Here is a 12,172-nt window from a genome sequence, read left to right as displayed (position 1 = left end):
TTTAAAAAAAGCACCTGGACACGGATACTGTCGATGGACTGAGACACCCACTGAAAGCCCTATGTGCTCAGTCCCACTTCCCCTCTGGGAGCCACCTTCTCACTGGGAGGAGCCCAGACATCCTCGGGTCCTGTCCTCCCCCGGTTTATTTCCCTGCCTGGTTAGGCTTCACTTTCCGAACCCACACTTCACGTCTCCCAAACGTCCCACTAAAAGGATTATGCCACAAAGCCCTCCACATCCCTTAGAGATATTGTCCTGTCTTTTAAAATCTTTATCTAAGTCAAAGGTCGTGTTTTGTATGTTTTCAAAAATAGATCATTGGTAATTATGTTTGTTGAATATTTTTTCATCAACAAACTTTACAGCATAGAGTGAAAATACACAGAACCCAGTATTAAAAATCTAAATCAAAAAGAAAAAATACCAATACCAGTATTGCTCTCTCTGATAAAATTAACAAAGTTCTTAAATATAGCAACTTATTAAAATTCTGTTTCTTCAGAAGACAACACTTAAATCTATTGCTCTGCACTATGTAACTAACAGTACAAAAAAATCACAGTACTAATTCTGGAATGATTCTTGTTTTTGATATGAATTTGTAGGGCTGAAATGTTCAAATGCATACATACTCTTCATTTGTTTAAGAAATTAAGATAGAAAAATAGAACGCTTTTTATTTGGAGAATTTTATGCTCTCATAAAATATACTCGTCTCGAGTTGCTCAGCCACGAGCTGAATACGAAGTGACGAGCATCACTAATGGAGGAGCACAGGCCTGCAGGGGAGTTTTTTTCACTATTTGTCAAAGGCGCCTAGTTTTGCTATTAACCTTCTTAACTGGCAGCTACGGTAAGACATGGAGACAGACAAGCAGAGAACAGTGGCGAGAATGTGAGGCATGGCCGAGCGGACACAGCACGTGAAGCAAACCGGGTACTGTACCTGCTTGTTGTTGTCAGTGGTACAGCACAGTTTCTTGAGGGAGACAAAATGCCTAATTTTCCTAATAACATAAATAATCAGTTATTAGTGAGTCAGATACGAGATGATTCAACAAATCAGCAAATGAAAACATCAACAGAATCTTCTTAAAGCAAAACTCCAGGGTCCATCTGAAGGCAGATCTAAAATTCAAACGAAACCCAAACCACAGAAAACGCGTTTTTCACATACAGCCCACACCCGCCTTCAAAAACCGTGCTTTCCTTTAATCAGAGCCGGCTCAAAACACCGTCCTAATGGGCCTCTCGTTTCATAACTCAGTCCTGAAGCTTGGCTCCTCCATATCTTCAGCGAGAGGATGAAACGCTCCTCCAGACAAAATTGGTTTTAATTCTGCTGACACTAATAATTTTATAGCTTATATAAAAAGCAAAAGACTCATTTGGACAATGACCAAATTTCCTGGTTGCTGTTTTTATATTTAATATTCCATATTCTTTCACAGCACAGTCATCATAATGATGACATTTTTCAGGCAGAGAAAAATCCTCTTATTTCAAGGTCATGGACAGAATCCCCCAGCAGCCTCCGGTCTGGGTCATTATCACTAAGGAGACCAGGCAAAGACTACAGGTGCCTCGGCCCTGCACAAAACTCAGCTCAAGGCAGGTTTTCTCCTGCGAGTGAAGCCAGGACTTCCAGGGGGCTATGTTCGATTCTCCAGTAATGAATCCCCCTCTCTCTCTGGCTCAGTTTTCGCTGGAGGACTCTAAAGAGTGAATGGAAAATACTGGTTTTCTGTCATGAGCTTCACTAAACAGGGAGAGGTAAAATTTCCCTACTTTTAATACGAATTTCCTCTAATAGCTCAATGCCTACAATTGAGGAAAAAATAACACTGGAAATTGTGCCTAGAGAAAAGAACTTCTCTCTCTTATGTGTAAAATCAGAAAGATCAGAAAAAATCATTCTGACAGAAATTACTGGGCAGTCGCCTGTCCCCTCTGCCTTGGTTACCTAACAATTCTGGTCACACATGAAGTGAATCTCAGCTTCAATGTTCTGAGAAGAGGGTCTGAGGATGATGATAACAACATGAAGCCGGCGTGGCCTCCGAGCACTGACCACTGGAGGTAACGGCCACGCCGAGGCCTTTGCGCTCAGGAGGAAGGCCTGGCAGCCTCTTCCTGTGCTCCTGACCCCTGGCCAGGGCCTGCCAAGTCCCTACACCCAGGGTGAAGCAAAACGGCAGGAAACAGACAGTGGTCTCCGAACTGAGGGGGAACCATTTCGCAACTAACCAAACAAGTAAAACTGGAGTGAACCATCCTACAGATCCTCTGCTGACTTTACGCAACGTCTCGTTTTCCCACCACACGACGGCCTGCAAGGAGCTCAGGAGGTCCTAAGAGTCACGGACAGGACTCGCCTCTTCCAGTTACTGGCACAACAATTGCCACCTTTCCTTTTTCCAAAATGTCACACAAGGGTGTGTGTCTCTTGTAAGTCTGAACTATGGTGCTGACCTTCGGGCTGGTTTACAAAGGCTCCTCAGGGATGTACTGACAGGGGATCTTGTTTGGCTTCATAAACCTTCTCACAAACTTTAACCGGGAGAAGGAAAAGGAATTGCCTATTTACCCTCTCTCTCCACAAATGACTAGGCTTTTCTGGCAAGCTGAGGTTAAATGGAATCAGAGCCCTCAGCTTCTGGTCAGACACATCCTTCTCTCCATAACCAGGACCTCCAGGGTGCTCCCCCTGTGGAACAGCCCCGAGCCCGCCTGGGGAGAACCAGCCCAGAACCGCAGCCTCAGGAGAGAAGGGTGGCTCCAGTGCAGGGCTGTGGCTGGGAAGCCCTTTGCTTTGCTGTTCTTATGAAGGGGGAAGGCCTAGAAACCAAGCTTCTTCAGAGGGCAGCGGGGACAATGGAACCACTGATGACCAGGTGGAGGTGGGCAGTGGGGGATGCTTCAGAAAGACCTAAGCAGGAGGAGACGGGGAGGGAAAGCCACGTCTGGGGGTTGTTGCTGGCCACGTGGAGGTGTTCTGGGTATATCCCACATACAGCCCAAGCCGACTGTATTTGTAGGTCTAGCGCTTACACTAGCACTTCAATACGCAAACCCAGTGCCCACACAGGCCCTTCAATTAAAAGAGTTCAAGAGTTTGCTCTCACCCTCCTTGGCCAATCACTGGGGTGATCTTCACGTGCTGTTGGATGCTGTCCCCGGATTTCCGTCTGGCATAGTAAACCCCTTGCCACTCCTACATGGAAAAGAGAGCTCTTAAAATCCTTCCATCAAGGGTTACAGCTGCTCCTACAGAGGGTCTTATCAAGTTGAGCAAGAAAGTTCCCACGTGCTTTCATTACATTCCACAAAACGCTGCCCTATTGTTGTACCCGCTGTGATGCTGACTACGTAAGGCTCATAGTCACAATGCGCCAAGACCACAAGACCAATGTGTCCACCCCAGGCTGCCCCTCCTGGGTCCCAGGACACCTGACCAGTGGGGGGGAGTTCCTGCTCTCAGTCCTGTGGGTGTAAGGGCACCAGGCCAAGAGATTCTTCTGGGGTCTTTCTCAAAATCTTAACAACAACCTGTGAGTGTGGTATTATCATCCTTAATTTACAGATGGGTAAACTGAGGCTCAGAGATTCTAACTAATTTGCCCACATTAGGAAGTGGAGGATCTCGTTATAAATTCGTGTCTGTTAACTCTCCTCGAAGTCTGTCATCTTTCTATCAGCCTATGGGTCCTCCAGCCAAGACTTCTCTACTTCTCTGGGGTTCGTCTGGCTCCTGGCAGTTTCCAGGATGAGGCAAAGGGGAGTGTGAAGACTTCTGCAGTCTCTGGACCCGGGGAACTGGCTGGAATGAAGAGCCTAGCGACCTCAAGGGGAAACCTGGGACACCTCCGCTGCTTCTGGGAGTGGTTAAATCAGAGCCTCTTCTTGCCCCCTCTCACACGAGATGGCTGCCTGGTGTGTTGGGGTCACCAGGTGTGCAGCAGCATTCTTCTGCAAATTTTCTTGGAGTATCTGCCAGCATCCTGTTTCCTTTTCAGTCTCACTGACCTATTTTTTTAAAGTTAATTTTGGCCATCATATACAACCCAAACTTATGTTATTCCTGTAAAATGTCCCCCATTAAATGAATACAATGCTTATCTAACTACTTCACATCAGAGAAAGCAAGATGAAAGAAATAACACGTGAGAAAGCATTCTGAATGCCTAAAGGAAAATGCACAGGCAGTTCCAGCTCTGAGAGCAGTGCTCCTCTGGAGGGGAGGGCCTGAGGGGGAAGGCCTACTGCATCGACACCATCGCGTGCATCTACTTGGATGAGGTGGAAGCCACTGGACAAACTGGAGTGGCAGGCAAAAGTAAGCTCTATGTCTCTAATGAGCTGTGTTAAATTAAGAGAACAAAAAAAAAAAAAGAGACTGAAAACTAGGCCTACATGTAAATACTGATATTAAATATTTCTAGTCCCCCAAATGCTGGATAAATTGAAAAACACACAACAGCCTGGGGGGTGGAACTCTGCTCAGACATAGGAATGACATTCCAGCAGCAACGGGTGGGATATATTCATGCAAAGGATGACATCTCCTTATACAAAATCATCAGATTCTACATCATCATGGTAAGCACCAGATTCGCTTGATGTCTAAAATTAACTAAAAAATTAACTCATTTTGCAAATATAAAAGATCTTTCACTTAATTGTAATGTTATTAAAGAAGCCAACTTTAAAGACGTGACATAAAGACTCAGAAAAAAACTCCCTGGGGAGGGGGTCTGCGGGTCTGTTTGCTGCACCCACCTTGCCCTTCTTGATGCACGTGTTGATGGTGTCGAGAAGGTCTGCCCGGTTCTTGTCGCTTTTGGGCAGCTCTGCGAGTTCTTTCCCCAGGAGCTCGCCTTTGTGGTAGCCCATCATCTGTTCAAAGGCTGGGTTGACGTACTGTGAAGGGGAAGTGGTTACAGGTCAGCGCGGGGACATATGCGCCCCGCAGGTACGTTCGCTGGGACGCAGAGGAAACGTGCTGGAACGTCAAGCAAGAGGTTCCCGAGGCCAGTGCTTCCTAATGCGGGGGCCGACCAGTCCCCCCATCCAAAGGCCCCCTGGAGCAGCTGCCTCCCTCTTGAGCAGCCATGTATCCACTGAACCGCCATCCCAGCATCCTGGTCCCTGCGGGGAAATCTGAACAAATTCCTCAGCAGGAAAAGAGGAGAAGCCCTCATCTGGTAGTCCGAGCCTCTGGAGGGCCTTATTCATCACCTACCACTCATGAAATAAGGAAAACATCGGAAAAAAACACGAAAATTAATTAGAACTCAATCTAACAGGTTGTGGCTTACATTAGTCACGTCTCTACGAGGCAGCAATCTGATCTCTCCTGTCTCCTAGTAGACACGATCTATTAACCAATGCTACGGCTTGGGGCCCCTTCCACTCTCATCTGAACAATAAGTTCAGTTACGCGGCTCGGGCAGGAGGCCCCTTTCGGTGCCAGGCACAGCGCGGGTGGGAGGAGAGGCTCCCCTCACACGTTCTGGGGCTGGCAGACCCTGAGGTTTCTTTCCAAAATTCTGCCCAGGGCCCTGGAATTCAGAGCTATTACCTTCGCTGCCTCCCGGCTCCCTGTCCCCACCCTCCAGTGTCTTCTCCAAGAACACAGTCACCAGATGAGGAGCTGAGTGGAGGGACAAGGGACAAAGAAGCTGGGAAGTGGGAGCATGCTGCGTCTAGGTGACGGATGTCTCTGGGCGTAACTTACATCCACCTGCTGCTTCAGGGGCCTTCTTACAAATGCAGTCAGGCTCACCCTCCACGGTGGTGACCACAATAAGGAACTGGATGTGGCAGGGACACTCGGGGCACTGTTCCCTCAGGGACACAGCTTCTACTAACATAATTAACCCCAGGAGTCAGAGGCAATGGGAGGCTGTTCTGAGGCCCTCAGCACCAGGCCTTATGGGAGCGAATGAAGAGGAGGGGACGGTGACATTGTCTTCACTGATCTCCTATCACATACAGATGGCGGTCACTCCCCTCCCTGGGCAGGTCAGCCCCACAGCTCCCTGGCCCACCCCTGCCCACTGCTAAGCTGCCTCACTTCTCCCTCACTCTGGGCCTTTGCCCACATGCCCTCTCTGCTTAGCACACTATTCCCCATCCCCTTGCCTCACCAACTCTGATTTATCCCTCCCCTCCTCCAGCAAGCCGTCCTTGGCCCCCTGCCCATCTGAGTCAGTGCCACCCCTAAGGGCTCCCATCTCCTGCGCAGGCTTCTAGTGACACATTACACTGAATCTAAATTTTTGTTTATTTATCTCTCCCCCAACTAGACATTAAAATCCTCAAAGGCAAAGACTACTTTGGATTTATATCTTTGAATACTCAGGACTGTTTAGTAAATATTTGATGCATGGATCATATTTGAGAATGTATCGTTCGCCTTATTTGTTAGCTCAGTTCTCATACATTTTCACATGTGTTTACTCTGCCTTTGCTGTTAGGTTACAAATATGGGTAGAAGTCACGGCCCTTTGTTCACACCAGGGTTTCTGTAACCTTAGAATGCAGCAGGTACAGCAGACATGGACTCTGGAGCCAAGGGACCCAAGTTCAAATCCTGTCTCTGCCAGTTCCTAGCTACTCGACTGTGGGCAAGTTACTCCTCTTCTCTGGTCCTCAGTCTCTTCATCTGTAAAATAACTACAGGAGTAGTAACCTGGTTCATAGGATTGTTTTAGGAAATAAATGAGTATATATAAAATTCTGAGTACCGTGCCCGGCACATGATAAGCACCATGTAAGTGTTTTAAAGCAAACAGAGGGAGAGTTCAGCTTGATTCATGGATGAATGGACAGACGGATGGATGGATGGACGAATGGATGGGTGGGTAGGTAGATAGATACTGTTCCTAAATTTTAAGTGCTAATGCCTGATCTCTGAACATTTGCCCTCAAGAGGCACATACTCCTCTGAGGCAGTGCCCTGAGAAGGAGCTGGTATTGAGTAAGAACATATATGAAGTAGTCCATACATGATGACTCATCTCGAAATCTATAGCACAAAGGTCATTTTAATTTCCCCCTTACATATAACAGCCTCTATTCAACTTCCTCCTCCATGCTCTTGTTTTGAGTTTTATATTCAGATTGCTGGTAGGTTTTTAAAGGGCCCTGAAAGGGTTCCCAAGAAAAAACCCACCATCAGTATAGTTTTCTTTTCACTGCAGCCACCCCCCGCTTCCAGGCCCCCACTGTCCTCAGCCTGTCTCTTCCTGTTCATGATAAAGGCTGGGAGGTGATTAATATCATGTGACACCATCACCCTATTACCCTTCCCAGAGATACAGAGTTTCTAACCAGCAGTTGCTTGCTGTAGAATGAGGGACTGCTCCCTGTTAAAGGAGTCATCTGTTAGGTTAGAAGTGAGGAAGGCGGGGAGAGAGCAGGGGCTCCTTCTCCTCATTACTGAAATCACAGCCTGGCTGCCCCCTGCACAAGAGCGAGGTGCAGAGCAAATGTGTTTCATGAATAGAACTGACTGTTCAAGTCTGGATATAAGTGGGGGAGAGTTGGAATTCATGCTTGGTCCGTAACAGAAACCTATCTGATTCCTCTGAGGTCCAGGACACAGATCATGGGCAGGAGGCCAGTAATAGGCAGCAATGTGAGGAAGCCTTCAGATCCATTTCAAGGAGCAGCCAGAAAAACAAACTCTATCAATATAGCCAAACAGGGAACTGGGTTGGAAGGCTTTGGAGTCGGAAAGACATGGCTACATAGTTTGGTTCTAACACTTATTACTGGGGCTTTCCTTGGGTAAGTTCCTTGCCCTTACTGGGCCTCAGTTTCCCCCATCTGTATTACACAGCACTTATGCCTCTTTCATAGTGCTACTGAACAGAAATGAGAGAACCTTATGAACATGTTGATGACAGGGCCTAGGCCTGATGGGCTGCTGATGTCACTGGCCTGGTGTGAGCAGGTGTGTCTGTGTGTGGTGGAGGTTCACAGAAAAGCAAGTGTGAGGCCCTGTTGTGCGGCCCATGTGGGGTGTACTGCCTTTGGTCTCTACTGATGTTAGCAAGGGTTCCTCACACTCAGTGCCATTATGCAAACCAATTGCAGGCAGGCCAGGACCCATCAAGAGCAAAGACTACATTTCAGAGTATTTTTTAAGTGTTAATGTCTTACTTTCCAACAAATATAGTAAGATGCTTCAACAAAGGTTTGTCTACTAGACATACTTCCCTAGGATGATGACTTGAGCAGATAAGAGCGCTTTTTAATTAGAATTCCAACTGCAGGCAAATAAGCGTGTGCCTTTGAAAATATCTTGTTCCCATAGGCAATTATGAGCATCTGCTCTACAATTCTGATATCCTTCGGTATAAATGCTGTCTTCACTGACAGTCCAAAGAATTTACCCCACCTCTGTCAAAGAAATCACAGTTCCAATCTGAATTCATAATTTTTTATTCTTATTGAATATCTAATTCTTAGCTTAAGTCTATCAGTTTTCTCTGCATTCTTTGGTGTTCCTTTCTCCAAAGAAAATATGCTGAAATGTGAGAATTATGGGAAAGTACTTGAAAAAGGGTGGCTCAAACTTGAAAGGCTCTATTTTGACATTTAGAGATAAAAAGTGTCTCCACACCTGAATCACGTGGTCATCGCTTGTTATCTCGATGGCTTCATGACAGTGGTCTAATGCTGTAAAAACTGAATTACAGGCCCTGAAAGTTGCAAAAGATCGATGTTAGTTCTGCTATAAAACCATTAGCGTTTCATCTGTTCATTTATCAAAGTAAACAGTTCCTCAAATTCATTAAAACCATGGACCTTTTGGTATTATGTTTTGAGGGAAAACAACAGCCTTTCAAACTAAATGAATAAACATCACCATATATTTCTGCAAATATGATACAAAGAAAAGAACTGTAATCCAGCAAAATCTTCATGAGTCATGGAATGAACTACATATGTGCTGCATGAAACCTTCATACTGACGTGAGAGAACAAAGATGCAGGAGACTGTCTTGTGGGTCCCTATGTTCTACGTCAATTATGCTCTTCTGTTTCATCCATAGTGTGGTCATGGAGAAGTCAAGTCCATCCCCACCAATTAGGAGAACATAATTAAGCCCAAATTGGATGTGAGGTATTCTGGCCTTTTGCAACAGACACAGACATTTTTTCTCTTTTCTTACTTTCATGGTCTCGGATGAACAAGCCTTTAAGGCACTTGGCTTTCAACCACACCCACTGGCATGATAAAAGGCAAAGATGGCAGAACTACCCTCGCCTGGTTAACTGTACAGCTCTCGAGGTGGGCACTTTTCTGGGTGACCTTCCTTGTATATCTGGAATATTTGAAATCATTTCAATTTCTCAATTTCTTGGTTAGAATCTTAATTACCTTCCAAATCTAGAGCAACTCCAAATACAGTAAGTTATTTACTATCTAACACAGCAAGCATGTAGCTAGTTCCTAAAGCTTCGGTATTTGTACTGGCTGTTTAAAGAATCCCAGTGAAGGCTTTCTTACACATTACCAAAAAATGTTGATTTACTACATTGATGTTTCTTCTTATAAAACAAACTCTTAAAATGTTATTCATTTTTTCCACTCATAAAGGCATCTAACTTTGCCATCCTGTTCGAACTGTTTACAAGGGAGAGGGCAGAAAAAACTGGGTGAAATCTAGCTCATATTTTGCCACTTACAGGGGCTCGGGCAACTATTTATCTTCACTGGCCCTCAGTTTCCTTATCTATAAAATGAGGATAATAACACATATTTTACATGTTGTTGTAAGGATCAAAAGAGATGGTTTAGGTGAGGCATTTCTCAAAGTGCTTGGGACAATAGTAAAAATTCAACATGTGGTTCTTGTTATTATTTGTAAGATCCCAGAGTAATATTTCTTTGTTCTCTAAGGCTTTCAAAGACTGTTGGTGAAAAGAAAAGCAAATCATAACCTATCTTTTCTCATGAGTATACTTGAGATATCCAACCAAGAACTGCAGTCAGTAATAGCAAGTAACCCGCAGGGGAGTGAAGGATTGCAGCCCACTGGAGGACAGCGCTCCTACAGCTGCAGAAATGAAGGCACCAGAGTGGGCGGGTGAGTAAAATAAGTCATGGTGACGGGGGTGAGCAGGAGAACGTAAACCTAACTCATCAGAGACTCTCGATGGTGCAGTATGTTTTCTTATGTAAACTGCTCCCAGGCTACCTAATTCGAACCACATACTGTCCTATTAGCATTGCTGCATTTGTAAATAAGATCACTTAAAATAAGAATAAAAGGGGACTATAAAATTGTTACCAAAGTCACTACTGCACCGTCTCTCGTGAAGAGGCAAGCAAGAGCCAGTCTTGTCAGAAGTCTTTTCCAGGCACCTGGGTCCAGAACCCGACTCAACACCACAGGAAAGCATTCCCTGGCTCCCAGAAGTTAGACGTGGAAAGGCACACTCGTTGTGGGCTAATTCCTTAACTGTGAGAGCTGGATAATTAAGCTCTAACACACTTTATCAAATGATAAATTCCTCTCTTGTCCAAGTATTTTCTTAAAGTACCTGCAAGTCTCAACTAAGTATGCGAACAGGTACTTCAGACTATTTTTGTTTTTGTCCATCAAAGAGGCTGTCTTAGCTCCAATCTCCAAAATTCACCTATAACACATTCATCGTATCATTATCCACAAGGCATAAAATCTTCAGTAAGAATAATGCCCAACGGGACAAAGCAAAATCCTTATGAACAGTTGAGGTGAAAGGATATTGGTAGGATTAATAACATTACTTTCTCCCAGTGACCAACACGACTGGACTGCAATGTTCAGATCTAGGCTTTAAACCAATTTGGTTGATGGTTCTGTATAAATAAACCTGCAGCAAAATGAGGTAATCAATTTGAATCATGTTCCTCGAGTTTGTGAATTTAATTGCTTGTATTAATTATGAACACTCTTCACGCTGAGGAGCCGTAGCTTTATTAATTTTCTGTGCTTGGGAACCATATAACTCTGCACCTCAAATGTATTTTCGAATCTTTCAGGTTGGGAAGTGGGAAAATTGGGACCAGCAGCTCAAGGTAACCTTGTAACCCCGGTGGGAAGGCCCTGAAGTGCAGCAGCGTAACCACTGTCCCCTCACCTTCTTGAGGGCCCTTGAAGGCCCAGAGGGAAAAGGCAAACGTTCCAGGGGCCCAGGTCTCAGGTCTACAAAGAACATAGTGGTATGATGGGGTGCAGAGTGCATCAGACTGAAAAGCAGGACGCCTGGATTCGACTCCAGCGCTGCCACCAACACACCAGGTAGCTGAGATGGTGTCAAGTGTCTCCCTGGTCCTCGGTGTTTTCCCTCGGTCAGTTGTGACTGGGGTGGTTGGGTTACATGATCTCCTGTATTTCAACCAAAGGTACCCTAGAATCTACTCACACAAAGCACACACACACAAACTGAGGCCAGCTGGAGCACGGGTACGGTGGGCAAGGCAGTGGCGTGTAGGGAGAAGATCCTGAACCTAAGTCCACATCCCAGCAGGGGTCTAGGAGGGGTGGTGAGGGAGGAGCAGAGGCAGCAGGGGGTCACGGACTTGTGCCTGGTCAGCCCTCTTCCTGGGCAGTGATGCCATATGGGTCGGTTACTCTAAACCTTCACAGCTCAGGGTCTACTCCTGTAACACAGTGGCTGTCAGGCAGAGGCCACGTGAGCGTAAAGCGCTCCATAAATGTCTGTTAACTCGGAGAGATGTCGTGTTCCACGGAATACAAAGTCTGCCCATCAGAAACCGATTCTTTCTAAAATGGAGGACTGCTACTGTCTTCAGGCTTGGAGCAAAATAAACATGATGGTTTGGGCATAACTCCCAGATAACGGATATAGACTGACTAATGATGAAACAACAGCTAGTACTGCATCAGTATAAATGGATCAGCTTAAATTTTGATACGTAGCTAAATCCTATGTGCATCTGAATAACACAGTTCTTTTCATGATAAGGAGGCATAAGAACATTAGAAGATAATGGTCATCATTCAGCCCATATTTCCCTAGACATTCCCCATTTCATGAATTCTTCTGTTCAATAAGGTAATTCATCAAATGTACACAGAAATGTGATTTAGTCCCTCTGTCTTTAAAAGTTACTCTATACGATGGAATTTTAAAATTAGATATTTTT

The 12,172-nt window shown here is 45.3% G+C and overlaps 1 protein-coding gene across 7 annotated transcripts in view; it reads right to left on the bottom strand.

Annotated features, from left to right (window-relative positions):
• Nucleotides 1-12,172, bottom strand: part of PDE8B (phosphodiesterase 8B) — a 203,781-nt gene that overhangs the window by 71,171 nt on the left and 120,438 nt on the right. For all 7 annotated transcript variants that reach the window (XM_058566465.1, XM_058566640.1, XM_058566553.1 and 4 more), the window contains exons 7-10: nt 8,636-8,714; nt 4,783-4,923; nt 3,129-3,217; nt 950-1,010 (exon numbers count right to left, since the gene is read on the bottom strand). In XM_058566465.1, the coding sequence (XP_058422448.1) occupies nt 950-1,010; nt 3,129-3,217; nt 4,783-4,923; nt 8,636-8,714 (370 nt within the window). The remainder of the gene's footprint in view (nt 1-949; nt 1,011-3,128; nt 3,218-4,782; nt 4,924-8,635; nt 8,715-12,172) is intronic.

This window comes from Diceros bicornis, chromosome 1 (genome assembly GCF_020826845.1).
Source record: "Diceros bicornis minor isolate mBicDic1 chromosome 1, mDicBic1.mat.cur, whole genome shotgun sequence".
Lineage (NCBI taxonomy): Eukaryota > Metazoa > Chordata > Mammalia > Perissodactyla > Rhinocerotidae > Diceros > Diceros bicornis.
The sequence above is the reverse complement of the archived record's forward strand: the minus strand, read 5'-3'. Positions and strand labels throughout refer to the sequence as shown.